Consider the following 18934-nt stretch of genomic DNA (forward strand, 5'->3'; position numbering starts at 1 on the left):
AGAATTCACAGCTAATCAGCACTTTATGTAACAGGCAAATGATACAATACACAGAAACAAAGTCATCGGGGGATTTGTTGTAACATAAATGCAATATTTAAATTTAAACACGTCAATAGTGCATGTTCCAACTCCCTGGTAGTTACAAAACTCAGAGGTTCTCACCGAAATTCTGCATGCACCAAAGGTTTTATGAAAGAAAGAAAGAAAGAAAGAAAGAAAGAAAGAAAGAAAGAAAGAAAGAAAGAAAGAAACCAGTACAATGATGTGAGTCAGTGCTCAGAGGCTGCAAGGAACAATCAAGCCACTGTATGCAACACTGGCAAAGTTATTTATGAGAATGATTTTTATTTTTTTTTCACCATGAAGTTCTTAAAAATCCCTGACCATGCAGGAAATACTGGATGCCAATGGTTTATCATATCCAGAAAAATGGAAAACACATTGATTTTATACATGTGACATTTTGGCCAGGCATGCTTGGACACTAATGTTTAAACCCCGTCCCTTCTACCTCTGTGTCCCGGCTCTATTCACACGTGCCAGTTGTGTAACAGCCGTGATTCGCCTGAGGGTTTTTGTAATGGTGTAGCGAACAGCAGGATTGTGGGGAGGGGGAGCGGGGAGGAGACAGAATGGGGGTAGGGCAGTACCCTGCAGCAAATATAAGAAGCCTCCACTTGCTCCTTCCCATCAAACCGCCTTGACACTCCTGATCACTCCTTGCTGCCGAAGAAGAAGAAGCCATGAGGAGCACACTGCTGAGGATGCTGGCCACCCTGGTGTGCGTGCTGACTGCATGTGCAGATGTCATGCCCGTAAAAGACTTCAACCTGGAGAAGGTAACAAATACACATTTAAAAAGGAAGAAAGAAGTTATTTCCGTCTGTCTTTGGGTTGTTGCACAGACAAAAACAACCCCTCACTTTTAGAAAGCAGAGGGAAAGCAGTAATGCAGGTAGGGTTTAGATAACCTCGTTTTAAACAGTGTTTGCTTTCTTACAGGTGGCGGGCAAGTGGTACATGGTTGGCTTTGCTACAAATGCTCAGTGGTTTGTGAACCACAAAGCAACCATGAAGATGGGGACTGCTTTCTTAACTCCTACTGATGTAGGAGATCTGGACCTCTCTTACTCCAACCTGAAGTGAGTATAATTGTGCTTTCAAAATAAAATAAAATAAAATAAAATAAAATAAATTAAATGGCAATGATTGTCTTTTTTAGGTAGGATATCTAATAAACTGGTCATTTTTTCCCCATTTAAGTACTGATGGCTCCTGCTGGAGAATGACTCACCTGGCTAAGAAAACAGACACTCCTGGACGTTTCACCTTCCACAGCCAAAGTGAGTAGAGACGCCTTTAACACCTCCCCAAAATCTGACATATATTTAAATACTTAGATTTAACAGGATTTCTGTGACCCCCCAGCTTGGAACAATGACAACGACATGCGCATTGTTGACGTCGTTTACGATGAGTATGCCCTGGTCCACACCATCAAGACAAAGAATGGGGTGTCCGAGGTCCTCAACAAGTTTTACAGTGAGTTTGTCTTACCAAAATAAGAGTAGCTTTCTAGGAATGCACTCCAGGGTTTGCTCATTCTTGAAGAGCGCCGTCATTTTTTATTGTAGGTCGCACTCCCGACACCAGCGCTGTCCTGCAGGAGAAATTCTCGCAGTTCTCTTTGGAGACTGGTGTCCTCGCTGAGAACATTGTTATGCTGCCCAAGAATGGTAAGTTAACAGTATCAACAATGTAACTGATTCTGTGAGCGAGGCAGACCTTCGCTGACCAGCCTTTCTAATATGTGTTACAGGTGAGTGTCCTGAGGCCTGAGGAGTCCAAATCTTCCATCTCAGCAGCACCCCCCACCCCACCACATTCCTCCAACCCCTCTCCACCCCACAGTCATGACGGATTCACAAAGCTACACCCTGGGACAATGAACCTCAAGCATTTCACTCTGTTTTCTGCTGCACACCAAAGACCAACCCTGATCCTAGTTGAGCTCTCATACTTGTCAACATGCACATTAACTGGGGCATCAGAGTGGAACAATAAAGGCCTGCTTGTAAGAAAAAAAGGGACTGAAGTACACGGAAATATTATAAGTTGTCTTTTGTAACTTCTGATTTCTTTTGCAGACTTTTTTTTTTCCTGTTTTCCAACCTCAAAGCTAATAAAGCTGTTAAAAAATGTCTGATTTCACAATAATTTCATGTGTGTGTGTGTTCTGTGAAGGTTTTTTTTGGAAGCTATATGAATATTTTAACACACACTGCTCCCTATCAGCTCACTGTCAGGCATGCGAGAGTGTGTTGGATACTTTACCACATTACATTAGGACACAGTCCTTGTCAAAGGGTTTAAGGATGAGTTGCAGTTATGCAAATATGCGGCTGCGTATGATATAGGCAGCGATTCAATCGACAGACATAATGAAATGAAGATTATAATAACACAAACTGATTATGGGGCAGCTATATTGCTATTTAGTTCTGGATCATGGCAACAGTAATAACAACGACAAGACAATGCCTCGGTTCAAAGGTGTGGGCAGACAAACAAACACAAAGTAATCAGAATTATTTAATTACCAGGCACGCAGGCCAAATCCCTCCTGAGGAAAAGCAGAGTAGCACTAAATTTCTGATGAGAGTAAGAGATATAAAGACCTGACATCACTTTAAAATCAAACATGCTGAACCTAAGTGAGCACATTTATCTGCAACTTTATCGTCTTAAGGACACTTCAGTCCTTTTTTTGTAGCGCCTCATTGCTTTGGGTACCTTTGTCAGCAAGTTTATATTTGATATACTTTCATATATTACTTATTACTGATTCTGAATATAATTCATCAGCTATGAGCTTTTAACTTTATTTAGTTTGGTAATCAGCTGTCATTAATCATCAGTGTGTATGCTCTGCAAATCTGGGTGACTAAGAAGGTGCACTGTCTGCCCACCAGAGGGCAGCATATGACCTTCTGGAACTTCCACATTTGTTCATTACGGGCTTTTCAAAAGGAAAAACTACATAGCGTTTATTAAGTATTATATCAGTTTTATATAATTTTAACTTATATAAGTCGAACTAAAGCAAATAGGTTAGATTCTTCCATAGTCCCTGTTTCTTAATGGTTACATGGCTAACTCACAAAATGTTCCTTGAATATCTTTAGTACTGTCTTTGATGTGCATCATTACGCGGCGAATGTCTGAACAAGAAGAAGAAGACGAAGAAACTGCTATTAAAGATCAAACACTCTTTATTGAACTCAAGAGAACTAAAAGCAAAACATGTGGGTTAAGGTTTTGCCTGTCTGCGCTGATAATCAATTAAGTTCAAAACATATATCGAGGGTGAAGTTATGCATTTTAAAGTCTGAAAATCAAAATCCAAAAACAACAAAGCATCGGTAGAGGCACTTGTTTGCCCTACGGGATGCGAAGTAAAAACAGATGAATTCTTCTTTGAGGCCTCAGTAGAAGGCAAGCTGAGCTCAGCAGCTGCTCCTAATGTCTCACATGAAGTGATCTACAGTAAGCGCTCGATCACGAGGCGATTCGTGATTCACTGTGCGAGCGCCGTGGGAGCAATTTGATCAAACAGACATACAAAATAAAGCAACTTCACAACAAAATAGAGTTGGCAGCAGGTTTCAGCTGTAACACGTCGTTCTGTAGAAGCCATGGTAAGGTAAACAGGTAAACATAAAAATAACATAAACATAAATAGATCTTGTACATGATTTGAATGCATGTTGGACCGCAGTTGCACACTGCAGGGTGACGCTCGTTTCTGCCTCCTCATCCTAAACATGTTGTTCTTGCAAACGAGCAAATGACTCACGCTTCATCAAACATGCATGTTGTTGTGTGCATGCGTGAGGGGAGGTGTAAGCTTGTGCGTTGAAGCTGCTACTGCTGCACAAATACTTGGAAAGTCTGGCTTTTTTTAAAATTTCAAAACAAGTTTTTTTTTCCGACCAAGATTTTTCTGGGTAAGTGAACACAGCACCATTTAAATACAACATAAAAAAAACACCTGAAAACGCTATTAAGTCAGATTTCGTGCAGCAGCAGTCAAGTTTTTCTCGCAGGTTTGTGATAAGTAGTGTGAGGCAAGGCCAAACGGCTCAGCACCTTGAAGGCACGCTGGAATAATAAGCCAATTATCTTCTTAACTTCGTCCCAGGTGTTTTTCAGATATAAATTGATTTTTCATTTCACGCTGCTTCGCCCACTTAATGCCTAGAGTTTAGTGCATCGATAAAAACTCAGTACGCATCAGTCAAGCTGTTTGGTCTGGTCTTCGCGCATGCCCAAACGGCCCCTTCTAAGCTCATTTTGTCCTAATTCACCTACGAATATACGCACAGACGCATGCATGTGCTTTAAAAACTACAGCCCAACACTGGTTTCAAATGTATAAAAACAAAACAAAACAAAAACTCAAATATCAAATTGAACATGAAAATCTGACATAAGACTCAAGTGTTTGGCAAAGAAACAAACAAACATGCTGAAGCCCGCACGAGTAAAGGCTCGCAGATTCACTCATTCCAAATCCAAAGAAAGCTGCCGTGACGATGATGAAGATGAAGAAGATGGCGATGATGGCGTCATGATTTCCCCATCATGCACTGAGAAACCCCTCGGTGCCCTTCCACAGAAAGGAATGTCCCTTACAATCGAATGTCATAAGATTTAAACGTAAAACTCTGTATTTTACACGTTTATAATGCGACAGACGAGACGTGTGGCGCCACTCTCATATAGATATGAAATTTCTAATTTGCTTTATGCGTCTGACACTAAATAAATCTTTCGAGAAAAGGGAGAAAATAATATCGTATTTACAAGGTGACTTTTGGCATCCATATTCAGTTCTATATTACCACGACATGAGTTATGTGACAAACTGGTGCATCCGCAGTTTGCAACAATAAAAAATACAAAGAAGAAGAAGAAAAAAGAAAGAATAAAACAAAAACAAAGGTTTGGCATGTCGATTTGATCATTTTTGATATAAGATTTTTGTTAAAATATAAAATCAAAACGCAACAGGGACTGGCAATAAACCTTTGCTATCACACGACCCAGTAAGTATAATTATTTGTCATATACAGTATTCAAAGGACTCCTGAAAACTCCCAAGCACGATACAAAGAAGGACAAGCCGGTTAGTATATACATGTACAGTCTCTTACAGCTGTGCTCAGTTGAATAAGTGTCCCTTCCTTCTCTTTCTAATACTCTGGATATATAAAAAAAAGAACAAAACAAAAGGATTTCTGTACAGTCTTCCCCATTTTCCCAACCTTCCCTGGGAGATTATTGTCCTTTTGAATAGCCAATCCTCTGTCCATTCTGTGATTGGCCTTGACTTAAACCACCTCTATCTCTGTGGCATCGGATGATCTGAAACATTGCTTTCCCTCTCTCAGAGTTCTTTCTGATTGGCTGTTAGATGAACCATTCCTTCTTTGATTCGTCAATGGTTTCTGGGTTGTCGGTGCCGATGATGGCCGTATCCGCTGATTCCGCGGCTGACTCCCCGCTGCCCTTTGCCTCGTTGGTGTGGTAAGTGCCTTTGTGACGGAACATGTAGCGGATCAGGAACACCAGGGTGCATAAGATGGTGAAGATCACCACTGCGATAATACCTGCAGTAGAGACAGAGAGGTTTTTTCAAATACTGCTACCAACCTGCTCCGACCATGAAATTCCTCATTTGAGTCAATGTCTAAGCAAAGGCAAACACAGCTTGGTTCTGCCTTCTCAACTGGGAGATTAATGTAATTAAAATATATGTAATGCAATGTTTGTAATGTAATTAGAAACCAGTCTGTTTTTGGTAGTTTTTGGACAGAAAGAAGGAATTTGACTGTCACTCGAAAAGTATAAAGCAGACGTTTTTAATAGTTAACTATGATCAGAATGTCTGTGATGTAGCAGCTCATCCGGGTCACGATCCATCACAACCACAGGTTATTGTAATGTGTGAAGCACAGAGAGCAAATAAATAGTAAATGGGGCACTTAGCACTCAAGGCAATTTCTTCTACAAGCCTCATTCACCCAATCACACACACATTTATACAAGTGCTTTTTTTTATACCAAAACTCCTTGTCCAACATTTACACACTCCAGCAGATGCATCAGGTGGCAGCTTGGGGTTCAGTATCTTGCCCAAAGAAACTTTGACCTGCAGACTAGAGTACCCAGGGATCGCCCCATTCTACCTCCTGAACCACAGCCGTCCCAAGCGATAAAACCCTGCTCAAATGTTTTTGGGCAAGACACTTACCCCTCCCAAAGTAAAAGCTAGTGAAGACCAAAAGGTGCTACATAAATGCCAACCATGTGGCTGTAGCTCAGGAGGCAGAGAAGGTCACCCACTATGCTCCAGTCTGCATGCCAAGCAAGCTACAGCAAGATACTGAACCCAGAGTTGCTCTCCGTTCCATTTATTAGAGTTTGACTGTCAGATAGAGAGTACTTAGGCTATAATTAGAACTATATAATAAATTATTAATAAACTCACTGAAAACTTTAAAGACCTCTTAAATGTGGAAAATCAATTAGCAATTAAAAAAAACAACCACCTTTAAGCACTTTTAACTTGATGATATGATAATGGCACTTTGTACCTCCAATGATGGCAGAGTCCCTGTTGACTCCATCGGGAATCACTCTCTCCTCATTAAAGGGGAACACTGCATCTAAACAAAGAATGAGAGAAAGACACAAAAACAAGCTGAAACAACAGTGCACATAGAAATGCCCAGCAGATCAGGAAAGTGCCTTTTATATACGTGCGATCTCTATCAACACAGAGCATAATGGAGTCTCTGATGTTTTTCAGTAGTTAAAAGTCAAAAGGAACGATTAGTTGGAGAACGTTTGCTAATTAATAATGACAGGATTTTTATTTTCTGTACTAAAGCAAAAGCAGAATGCTCTGTATTCATCTCTGGCTCGCTTTCACAGCGTGTCTTTGTCCTGTCTTCCTTCCCTCAACCCTAACCATGAGCCTCGTTCTGCTCGAGGTTTCTTCCTGTTAAAGGGAGTTTTTCCTTCCTGCTATCACCAAAATGCATGCTCATAGGGGGTCAGCTAGATGCATATAAAATTACTACTGATAGATAAAGAAATATATTACTACACCGTCTCATGCATTTCATGGTTTTCATTAATCATTCAGCGAGCTCAAGCAGTTTACACGCCTGCTGCCACCATTTAATTGCAGTGATATTCCCTGGATGTACAATGAGTGGATATGAAAGGAGTTGAGATGAGTGGAGGGTGTGGTGTGTAATAAAAGAAAGAAGTAAAATGACATTGCTGAAATTGCCAATAACTTCTCTCAGCAGAGAGCTGCCAACTCTCTGCAGGCTTCCATAATGGAGCAGTTCTGTGCAAACACAACCTCAATATGCATATTTTAACACAGGAAAAACATCACCCTGCTATGAGCCCATCAGCTATTTGTAATGCAGGCTGTACTGCCCATAGTTCTCCTGGGAAGTCCCAAGCATGAGTAAGAATCAAAGGGTGATGCTGTGAGGGCAGAAAAGGAGTGAAATATAAAGCAGGACAGTAGTTAGGTTCATCAAACGGCTTACTAAAAGGAGAAGAACTTCAGATTGTACATGAACGGAAATAACTTGGTGTTATCATGTTAAGAACATATCTTTTTAAATCCTCTCCGGCAGTTTTAGCAAGCAGAATCGTGGCCTGAATGCTTTGTTGTGCCAAACACATTTATTTTGCCAAGACGACCACTACAGTGTCTCTGTAGGTGCCTCTTGTTATTCTTTTTGTTTTGTTGCATTATTTTATTTTATTATTCACATTATTATCAGAGTGGGTATTACGCTGGAGTGGACAGGAGGTGAGGGCCAGGTGGGGGAAAGTCAGTAGATGTCAGTGGAGAAATAGAAAAAGAAAACGGAAAGAAAGGGGTTAAGGCCCAATCTAAATCAATACCGTAATTTGAACCTACATAGTTTCAGGCAAATTAAACAATAGGCCAGAAAATACAGCTAGAATTTTTCTCTACTCTATTATTTTTTTGCTCATATAGAATAAACATGCTAATCCACGCTTTGGCTGTCCAAAGCGTGAAATCGACATGCATGCCAGCAGGACGAGATACTATATTTAACGTCAAGAAGTCACTAGTAAGCAAGGAAGGTATGAAGTACATTCCAGGGTCCTTCTATGCAAAAAACAATTAAGCTAGGTGGCTAATATGTATTTACATGTACAGTGTCCAGTGATCATTGGTGACCACCAGTGCTACCTCTCAGCCTCCTAGTAGATGCATCTATGGTATAAATGTGAAAATCCCAGGTGATTTTCAGATATGTTAACCTCTGACGTTGATCTCAAGGTCGAGGTCAGTAAGATTTGAACTTGTCCAAGAATTGTAGTAGATTTTAAAAAATACTACGACGATTGGTTCTCAAGTTATCGCATTCGTATAATTGGGTATCCACGCCACCCGCCTGGCAGGGTGACGGCAAAACCCCATCAGCCTTTTTACGGTGTGACCCGGTCACACTTCAAAAATACAATATTTTAAGCTTTCAATTTTTTTCTTTTAATTTAAGTTTGCTTATAAGCTCCTTACATGGACTCGCTCCACTGTGATTGGGTGAGTTCATCATGTTAAAACTGAATTTTAGTGGAAAAGTTACCAGAGCCTCTACTAGAGGTAGCGAGATTATAATAATAATTCAGCTGTAATTAGAGAATGTACCACCTGCTATACATCAAACAACAGCTAAAGAGGGACCACATCTGTGAGCATTCATTTTATGCTAATTATGTATTAAGTGTCATATTTCATGGTGTACGCCTTCATATTTATTTGCTTTGTATTTTCTTATGCACCATGGATTTTTATTTATTATTTATGGATTTTTATGTTGTAATTTTATGTATTTCTTATCTGGACTATATTGTTGTGCATTGTCTGGTGGTGCTTTTTTTTTTTTATATATATTTTTCTTATTTATTGTTTTGAAATGTAAATCATGGTTACCTCTGCTGCCTGCATATGCTTGGATGTAATTGGATAAAACTACAATGTATTTAAAAACATAATAGAAAGGTGAGAACACAGAAAAGTAAACTGACAGAAACAGGAAAGGATGTCATCACCAACAAAAAGAAACTAACGCAAAAGAGTCGACTTGGCATCGCACAATCATTACAAAAGTGGAAGGATGGAGGGAGGTCTCAATATGTTATAGATCTGAGCTATCTATAGAGAACCTAAGGCAACATAAATAATAATCCACTTTGTAGACGGATGGCTGCGAGCTGACTTCGAGTGAGGACCTGGAGTCGAGATCGATGGACTGGATCAATTTCAGAGAGCTCAACGCTCCCAAAGGCACAGTTGGCACGGAGCCTGAGGAAAACGGATGCTTCCAGAATGATGACACTAAAAATACTAAAGACTGCCGCTGGATATATCATTAGTCTGTGTGTGTGTGTGTGTGTGTGTGTGTGTGCGTGTGTGTGTATGTGTGTGTGTGTGTGTGTGTGTGTGTGTGTGTGTGTGTGTGTGTACGGACATGTAAACACACAAGTCTTAAACTAGCATTTCGAGGATACTTAATGAACTCTTGCTCTGCTGTGAAGAAAAACTTGGGGCTATAAGCTCTCCTTTACCACCCAGAACTAACACATCTGCAATAACTGTTCAGACTGCACAGCGTTGCTTTTTCTTATCAGTGAGAAAAATGAAAAATCAACCTGTTGAGCATGTTCCACTCACCTGTTTTGTCCAGATGCCAGGGATCTGTTGCAGCAGACATTGGTGGGATAGTGAGAGGTGATGCCCCGCAGTTGGACTCCACCAGTTTACCCTGGTAAGATGCAGGTGACGCAGCTGCAGGCTGCTTTTCTGTTGGCGTTGCCTGAGACTTTACGGCTGTTCTGAGTGCAGACTTGAGCGGGGCGATTCCGTTGAACTCCACCCGCGACAGGCAGCCAATGAAACCCGGGGTGTTGTAACGCTCGATGATGACTGGGTCTATGTGTCCAGTTTCTGCACAGAGACAGGATCGGAGAGAAGCTGTCATCACCAGATGACTTTTAAAGAACCTATCTGTTGAATGTTTACTGAGACAGGTTAGTTATCTGGAACTACAACTTGTAATTAGATACTGAGAGAAGAAACATCAGGATCTCTACAAATGACTACAGAGCTCGAAATAAACAATCGACAGACACAACAAACTCCACGTACAGTTCTGAACAGTCAAGCATTTGTAGGCGTCAGTTTTTGCTGATGTACAGACAAAACAAACCGATACTCTGCAAGTTCAATACACCCGGTCAGATTAGGAATCCACACAAGAGAGTGAAGGCGAGGCGGAGGAGGCAGAGGAGGAACACACACTGACCTCTAATGTCAAATTAGAAGATGAATAATGAATTACAACCCCCGCTGCTCTCACAGGCTTTGTTTCTCTGTCGCTCTCTGCTTTTCTGCAGTCACTCTTTTATTCATGGGTTGATTTAGCAGCACAGCAGTGAGGTGATATTTCATATTCAGCGTTTTTTTATTTTGGTTTCAACCGAGCACGAATACACGTTGCTCATTCTGCTCTTTGTAAGCGGCACTTATAATCATATAACAAATGTTTATCACACTTTTGTGTGTACATACGGATGTTGAAAGCCCAAACAAGGGTTCATTTCTCTCGATCTTTTTAAGGCCATTGCAATGTAATCCGTATATAATCATAATCACATATATAAGTTAAAATAATGATAAAAAAGCTAGTTTTCTTCTTGTTGTCCACTGTGCTAACACATGACAGAAATAATTTGTAATAATTGCCATAATTTGGAGGGTAGGAAATTGCCTGAGGTCCACTTACTGCCAAGGCAATTCTGATAAATTCAGATGTTTAAAAGCATCAATTTGTGCACTCATACAGCTGCCTCTCAGTCCAGCCCCCTCTCGCTCTCTCAGTCCTTTGATTTTCATCTCCTTTTGTTTTTCAAACGAAAAGTACTTCAACACACAGACTCACACATAAATCAGCGCCTGAACTGCAGGTGGCCCGCCGAGCTCGGTCCAGCTGGGCCAATGTCTTTGTTCAATCTGTGGATTTTGAGGGCTGTTTGTAGGTTGCACACGGCATATTTTCATGAGTGGAGAAATATCGATTTTTTTTTTAACCCTAACAGTTATGTGGAGGCGACTGAGCAGTTGTTTGTTTTAGCGCTCATATGGCCCAAGGTCAAGCGTAAAAAACAAACAAACAGAAAAACAAAAATTCACTCAAAAAGGTCAGGTTATTCCAATAAAAATCACCATAAAAAACAACATAATAGTACACCCACGCATGAATTATAACCCATGTGATGGAAAACACCATGCAGCAGAAAAAGCCCTGCAGTTATTAAAACCCTTTATTGCAACACATAGCCAAGGCAGAGAAAAAGAGCCTTGAGACACAATCTGCAGACGAGTCTAGACAAACTCCCTGTTATCTCCAGTCCTTACGTTAAACCTTTGTGTCCAACCCTTATATCAAATCTGCACACTAAAACTGAATGGCCAGTCTAATGCAGACCTGGTGGTGGTCCCCAAAAAGAAGCTAAATCCCTTCGGCATGACAGTACACATTAATGCCCCCATAATATAAGAAACAAATTATAGGTGTAGACACACACTCACACACATATCCTCAGAGAAAACGGAAGAGATGCTTTTTTTTGTCTGCAGGCTGGAGACAAAAAACAAAAAAATCCCTCTAACACCTACAGTTCTGTGTAGACATGAAATAAACTTTCTCAGACAGCCTCCATGCTGGCACAAACCTGGAAAGATAAAAAAACAACAACAACAACAACAAAAACACACAAAAAAGCTGCCATTGACACTTTTGTGAAGATGAAAAATGTACTACCTCTACACACGACCTCTACTTGTGTGTGTAGACAAAGCCAGGTATAAATTTTAACATGCATGGCTGCAATGCTTCTGCACAACCATGCCACACCCAGAGGAAAGCGCTGGACAATCCCACAGATGAACAAGGGATGGCCAACTACAGTGCTCTTTGTATGTGTGTGTATGCACTGGTTTATTTAATGAATCCTGTTATGTTAGATGATGGGGTTCTGAGTATCTGGACATGGCTTATAATGCAATTCTCTCTCTTTATTCCATTTTCATGGGTCCAATACAAGTATGTACTGTACATGTGTGTGCTTGTGCACTATTGATTGTGCTACCTGGAACAGAGCCAAGCACTACGTGAGTTTTCTTAGTATTCAGCTGAGCAGACCTCCTACACTTGCACTGTTTGTATTCTGTGCAGTTTGTCTTTGTAGGTGGAAAACAATAATTATGCAGACACTGGATGGGCTAGGCAGTTTTGTGTTGAAGGTATTCATTTTTATACGTGTACAGACACACTCAAACTGAACTGCAGCTCTGCATCCCTCGGTCAATTCTTTCTGCAGAAACTGAGAAGAAAAAAGTCTCAGATCCGAGTCTCTCTTCACACCTTGAAAATGCTTCGGATGGTGAAACTGTAGGAATTTGCATATGCGTGGGGGTGTGCAAAATAGGTGGAGAGACAGGCACAGGATGGAAACAAGGGCCTTGCAGTATTAAAGTAAACACAGCCAGCAGATTACTGATAACACGTAAAATGAATATGAATGAAGCTCTTTCTCTCCTGTGTGCCTGAACATGTGTTGATCACTGCAGAGGTCTGTGTGTGAATACTAATAGGCTCTCCGTTGGGAGGCTCCTCTCCACATAATGCCATATGCAATGCACTGAGAGTATAGCTGACAAGCTTCCCTTACAAATCAGCATGCTTGTAGTTTAAACGATATGAACATTATTCTTAAACATCACAAATGTTACACCATGCTTTCTATTTAATGTTAACGTGGCGACACCATTATATAAGTGATACTAGTACAGAAAACACTCCAGTGATTTTTTCCTTGCAAGAAAACAACCTTTGTGCATCAGTCAGCTTCCTGTATTTGGGTAAATCTTAGACTCAACTATAGTATTATTCTATCAAATAAAATCATGCAGTATCTCAGGTCAGGAAAAACTGAGCATTAGGTAACCAGCAATTTCTAATGGGTGGTTTGCTTGGCTCCAGTGCTTAACAACACATTAATACGTGATCATTAACAAGTAATATCACCTTGTCAGAGCCAGTCACCACAACCTTGCGGCTTGTAATCGCTTCTTTAGCTTGCCCTGATGGCGTCTTATGGAGCTTCCCAGACTAATCAATAAAACATGGGCACAAACAAACAGCTTTCCACACACTTAACATAATTAGAAAACAGAGGAGCATAATCCATTATGCTTTAGACTGGAATGATTTAATGTAGCATCATACGATACACAGAGCGTGTGCTGTATTGTATCACCACCCTTATAAATATACCTAAAGACATGCTTGCTAGTGCACACGCATACACGACTTCAACAAGGTCAGCATGTTGATCAGATGTGACCGGTGATATCGTATGCATAATTCAAAAGGTGAGGGAGCACATAAAGCTGCGAGGAGAGGCCTGCTGTGAAGATAATGGGTAGGTAGGGGATGTGTTTTGAGGTGGAAGAATTGCCTCAAGAGGAGAAAAAATAGGAGAAGTTGGATTAAAAAAAAAAAAAGGCAGGATGGAGACAACTGCAGAACTAGTAGTGAGGGAGGGTGTGGCTGCCTCTCCAAGAAGAAGTGGTGGTAAGTGGAAAGGTGAGAGACACGAGGGTGTGGGAGAAAAGTCTCTGATCTGAGCGTGTGTGTGTGTGTGTGTGTGGGGGGGGGGGGGGTAAGTAGGAAAGAAATGGGGTGACAAGAAGGGTGCTCAAATGGAGGGGTGGAGGAGATCAAACACAGTTGCCATGGAAACAAATGGAAGCTGATATAAGGGTGACAGAAGGAGAAAATAGGGGAGGTGGTTAATGAAAGTATGGAGCATTTGAGACGCATCAAAAATAACACTGATGTGAATCCACAAACCACACCCTTTGAACCACACAAACACACACATGCTGTCTGGTTGTTGGTCATGGCTGATGCAGGGAGGAGTCAGAGAGAGAGAGAGAGAGACATTGAGAAAGATGGAGAGAGAAGTGAAAATTAAATCTTCTTAAATTTAAGAAGAAAAAAACATGTAACCTTGAGCACAGCTGCTTTTTGAGTTTTTGGACCTTGTGTACTGCAGTATTTGGGAACTGTAGTACTTTTGCAAATGCGATAGTCTCCTGTTCATAGGAGCATTAGAATAAATAAATAAATAAATAAACAAAATGAGCTGCAGTAAATGGACACGTGTAAAAAGGGCATTTGTGATGTAGAGGATGATGAGAGGGGTTGTAGAGAGAAACAGGTGAAGACCATCTGTGTTTTTGACCTGGCAAACGCACCTGTGATGGCAACATCTGCCCATACTGACTACACACACGCAGACACGCACACATACACACACAGTCATATTCATCTGTTCCAAATCTAGCTTTTTGCTTCATCGGGATGTTTGGGATGTACAGATAATGAGCCAAAAAACACAGCCATAACAGAAAACACGCATTAGCAAACAGAGCAGGGGAAAAAAATTAATACCAGGCTCTCTGTGACAGCTCATTTCTCCTCCTGTGTATTTTCCCGCAATCCAATTAATCCAGCGGGTGGATTTCCTTGTAAATTCGAAAGCATCAAAAATTGCTCAAAGCATGAAAAAGAAAGAATCTACCTCGCTACCTCTGCTCTAAATTCAATTTGCGGTTCATATTCAAATGACTCACTCTGAACTGTAGAAGCCTTGGCACACTCATGCACAGGGACTAACACAAACAAATGGTGAAACATGCATGCATCAGAGTGTAGTTACCTATGTGGAGTTTGCGTCACTGTCTACAGGCAGTCTGCTCAGCAAGCCTTCTTCCTCTCCTCTTCTTTTATATGTTCTTTCTGCCTGTTATGTGGATTTTCGTAGCACAGTACCACACTGGCAAGCACTTCTCTCTCTCTCTTGCCTGCTCTCTCTCTCTCTCTCTCTCTCTCTCTCTGCAGTGCAGTCCCACCCCCACTCTGAGACAGCAGCTGGAGAAAACCTGGATCTGGACTTATACTTGCCTGGATTAGGACTCCCTGGTACAAGTACAACTAAGGGTAATAGCCAGAGGACAGTATGATGTCATCCTATCACACACAAACTGCAGGCACCAAAAAAGGCACACTCAGATTATAGAAATGGAGACAGACAGCAGCCTCAGGATGTCTTGTGCATCCAAATGTAAAGAGCAAAACCCAAAAGGCAGTTTCTGAGAAGATGCTTAGAAGAGAGGAAATTGATTGCACTTCATCCTGACATGCTTTAGAAATTGGCCAACAGCATGCATAATCAGCAGTCTTACATAGAACTGGGTGCTGAGCTATTAACCTTTCCACAAAACTGTCATCAGCAGGACAGTAGTTCAAATGATTTACTAATGCACTGGTATGCTGCAATGTTATGACCACTTTTTTTTCTTCCACACAGCCTGAACTGTGTGAGGCAGACTTCTTGTCATTTCTTTAAGTAGACTTAAGACTTAAAGATGGTATTGCATGGTGGATCTGATGGTATTAATAATTCCATCAATGCTGACAAGATCCCACTGACACCACTGAAGCCCCAAATCATGACAGAGCCTTCAACATTTTTTAAACATTGTTTGTAGACACTGAATATTGTACCTCTCTCCTGACATGTTCTCTCCATACTGATGACGATTTGAGCCAAATCTTTCACATTTGCATTCACTTCATTTCATTTATTTATTTGTTTCACACATGGCTCAACAGTATTTAATTTCCTACATACAAATCCTTCTTCCCATTAATATAGCACTGCAGCCATGGGTGAAAAGGAGCAGGAAGAAGAATAAATTCTTATTAGCACCTGACCCCTATCTGAATTCCAATTTTTCTTACAAGTGGGCGCCAACAACCCAAAAAGCACTCTAACATTTATCAATATGTAACAATGCAAAACAAAACAACAAATCAGTATAATCAACAATATACGACACTACTAGATGGCAAAGAAAAATTCCACTCCATAAGCCCTGTTGCCACTGATCTTCATTCCAGTTCTTGTGTAATTTTCACACCTCTCCATGTTTCTGTTCCTCAAGAATGGCTTCTTGACAGCCAACCTCCCATTGAAACCATCTTCTTGTGGGATCATGAGTCTTCAGTGATAGATCAACAAAAGGTCTTAATATATCTCTCATGTCCCTTGTCTTTTGTACTCCATTCGTCCAGTATCCTGAAATCGTTTAAGGACACACTGCACACCCTGCCAAAATATGCCAAGTTTTGGGCTGACAGTTATTTGGGAATCACCTTGCTTGTGCAAAAATACTATTTTATACCCATCAAACTGTTCTACCTTTGTCAATTTCCATAGATTTTGACAAAGGTAGCTAACAATACGCGAACAAATGATGTGTTTTTGCAACAGGCTGTTAGTAAAAAAGTGGCTAAAATTAAAATTTTAAATTGATTCCTTGAGTCAGCCAAGAGAGCTATTGAGCATGACTACTTTAAAAACTTAAAAGAAAGTCTTTAGTTGGAAGAAAAATGTAAGAACATGTCGCTGGCTCAAGAGTTCGGCTTTGCACCATATTATTTTCTTGTAAATCATTACATGTAAAGGAAGTTAAACAAAGTGAACTCTACAGCAGCAGATCCTGTTTTGTGAACATCAACTTTATCGGTATACTGATAAACTTGGAACACAGTTAAACCTGCTTTTATGCAAAGGTGCAGTTTATCCAGGTGCTTACATAGTAACACGACTAATAAACTTTATTTATAGAGGCATTTCCTAAAAATTCATACAATAGACTTTACAGACACAGCAACTGTCTCACATCACATCTTGCTAAAAACAGCTAATAGGAGAGTCCAAGGAGATTAATAGGGAAAGAACAGGTCCATTTTGAAATAAAACTATGTGAAAAAGTAGACCAGTGTCTGCAAATAACAGCTAATAGAAGGTATTTTCAGCTGCTCTCTTATTTCCCAAAGGGCCGCCACAGTGGCGGGATCTGCATGTTTGATTTGGCACAGATTTTATGCCAGATGTCCTTCCTGATGCTACCCTCCCATTTATTTGGGCTTTGGACTACAAGTACAATAACTTGTAGGCTGGGTTTGCCTCACATCAAGGCTAATGGGTTAACAACTACACCCATGGAGCCACTGCAAATAGAGGCTTCTTCAGAATAAAGCCGTCACATAAAGAAATGGCAATCTTTCTTAAATCCAGTGTAAAATAATTGGTATCACCTTAAGGGAGGGACACATTCATTCAGTGTGGACAGTTAACAGAAAAATAGAGGCCAGGGGGATAAAGAATAGAAGAGAGAAATCAGAAGTTCAGACTGGTACTGATGTACATGTCCTTTACAACTAACCCTCAGGGTTACAATCATCTCTCTATGATAGTACTTTCACACTGTCACAATTTCTAGTGCTCTCTCTTTCTCTCTCTGACTTTGCCTCTGAATCTATTCCCTTAGAAAGACTCACACACGGTCCATGCACACACTCAAACACACACACACAGACACTTGACAGATTTGCAGCACAGAGGACAGAGTCTGGAGCGTGCCCGCTGCTCTGGCTGATGTATGACTCATCTCTCCCATCTATTCCACCGGGACGCATAGATCTAGGCCCATACGCCGTACATCAACCACCCACCTACCACATTCATATACACACACACAGTTGTGTCACTTTAGAGGACATTGCAGTAATTTCTTGCAGATTTCGCCTCACTATAACCACCGGTTACCTAACCCTTAACTTAACCTAACCTTCAACCAAGTCTTGATACTAAAATCTAGTTTTTTTTCTTTCATGAGGATTTACTTCCCCCCTCCATTACCCCAGATATGTGCAACAAAATACATGCACTCTCCATCCTGCTCTAACCATAAATATCCTCCGCTTAGGCGCTGATGTAAGGACACTTTTTTACTCGCACACACATAAATACACAGGATACGGTAACGCTAAGCATAAGGTTTCATCATTTACAGAAGCATGTGTTGAATCATCCCTGCACTACATGATCAATACTACTTTAGCACAATCTCCCTGGGCAGCAAACACTGCAAACCTCAGGACACGAAACTGAGATTTCAGCAGGAGCAGCAAACATGCTAAATGGTTTTATAGAGCCTTTTCTTTGGTAATATAAACCTGAGAATAATTAGATTTTTCTGTTATCAAAGCTATAGTTGGTTTTCTGTCAGTGGATTCACTGAAGAACTGACCAATTATTGTAGCTCTAATAGTAATAGTAAGTGCTTTTATGGTTTTCAGGATAAAAGTTTCCATCAACAGTTGTCTGGCATCATATAGTCAACGTGAAATCCTATCTAAAAGCTTACATTATGATAATGTGAACAAATTAAGATTAGGCGAGAGCTATTACAAACAGCCTTGTGGACCGTGGAGCCTTATTAGCATTTGCCACAGAATACTATAATTGGCAGGTCCAACTCTGGTTGCCTGCACTTTTCACAGATGAGAATGGGTTCACCCTGAGCACATGAGATGGACGTGACAGTGTCTGGAGAAGCCATAGAGAATACTGTGTGTCCTGTAATATTGTTCAGTGTGACCAGTTTGGTGGTGGGTCAGTGATAGCCTGGGGAGGCATATGTATGGAGGAATGCACAGACGTTTACGGACTACAGGCACCGGTGCAGTGGCTCCTGGGTTCCTCCTGGTGCAAGACAATACCTGGTTTCATGTGGGGAGAGTATGCAGGCAGTTTCTTGGAGGATGAAGGAATTGATACTTTCCTGACCTAAATCCAATAGACAACCTCTGGGACTTTATGTTTT

The 18934-nt window shown here is 40.8% G+C and overlaps 2 protein-coding genes across 4 annotated transcripts in view; one reads left to right on the forward strand and one right to left on the reverse strand.

Annotated features, from left to right (window-relative positions):
• Nucleotides 1-685: 685 nt before the first annotated feature.
• LOC134634425 (lipocalin-like) lies at nt 686-2204 on the forward strand. Its single transcript, XM_063483618.1, has 6 exons — nt 686-842; nt 1006-1145; nt 1267-1346; nt 1432-1545; nt 1638-1739; nt 1823-2204. The coding sequence occupies exons 1-6, from the start codon at nt 747-749 to the stop codon at nt 1840-1842; spliced, it is 552 nt and encodes a 183-aa protein (XP_063339688.1). The 5' UTR covers nt 686-746; the 3' UTR covers nt 1843-2204.
• A 1071-nt stretch (nt 2205-3275) lies between these two features.
• The window catches only part of cntnap2a (contactin associated protein 2a), a 384317-nt gene continuing 368658 nt past the window's right edge, over nt 3276-18934 (reverse strand). For all 3 annotated transcript variants that reach the window (XM_065471641.1, XM_063483821.2, XM_063483822.1), the window contains 3 exons: nt 9803-10075; nt 6663-6734; nt 3276-5675 (listed from right to left, as the gene is read on the reverse strand). In XM_065471641.1, coding sequence (XP_065327713.1) covers nt 5476-5675; nt 6663-6734; nt 9803-10075 — 545 coding nt within the window. In that variant the 3' untranslated portion in view covers nt 3276-5475. The remainder of the gene's footprint in view (nt 5676-6662; nt 6735-9802; nt 10076-18934) is intronic.

This window comes from Pelmatolapia mariae, linkage group LG9, assembly GCF_036321145.2.
Source record: "Pelmatolapia mariae isolate MD_Pm_ZW linkage group LG9, Pm_UMD_F_2, whole genome shotgun sequence".
In the NCBI taxonomy this organism is placed as follows: domain Eukaryota; kingdom Metazoa; phylum Chordata; class Actinopteri; order Cichliformes; family Cichlidae; genus Pelmatolapia; species Pelmatolapia mariae.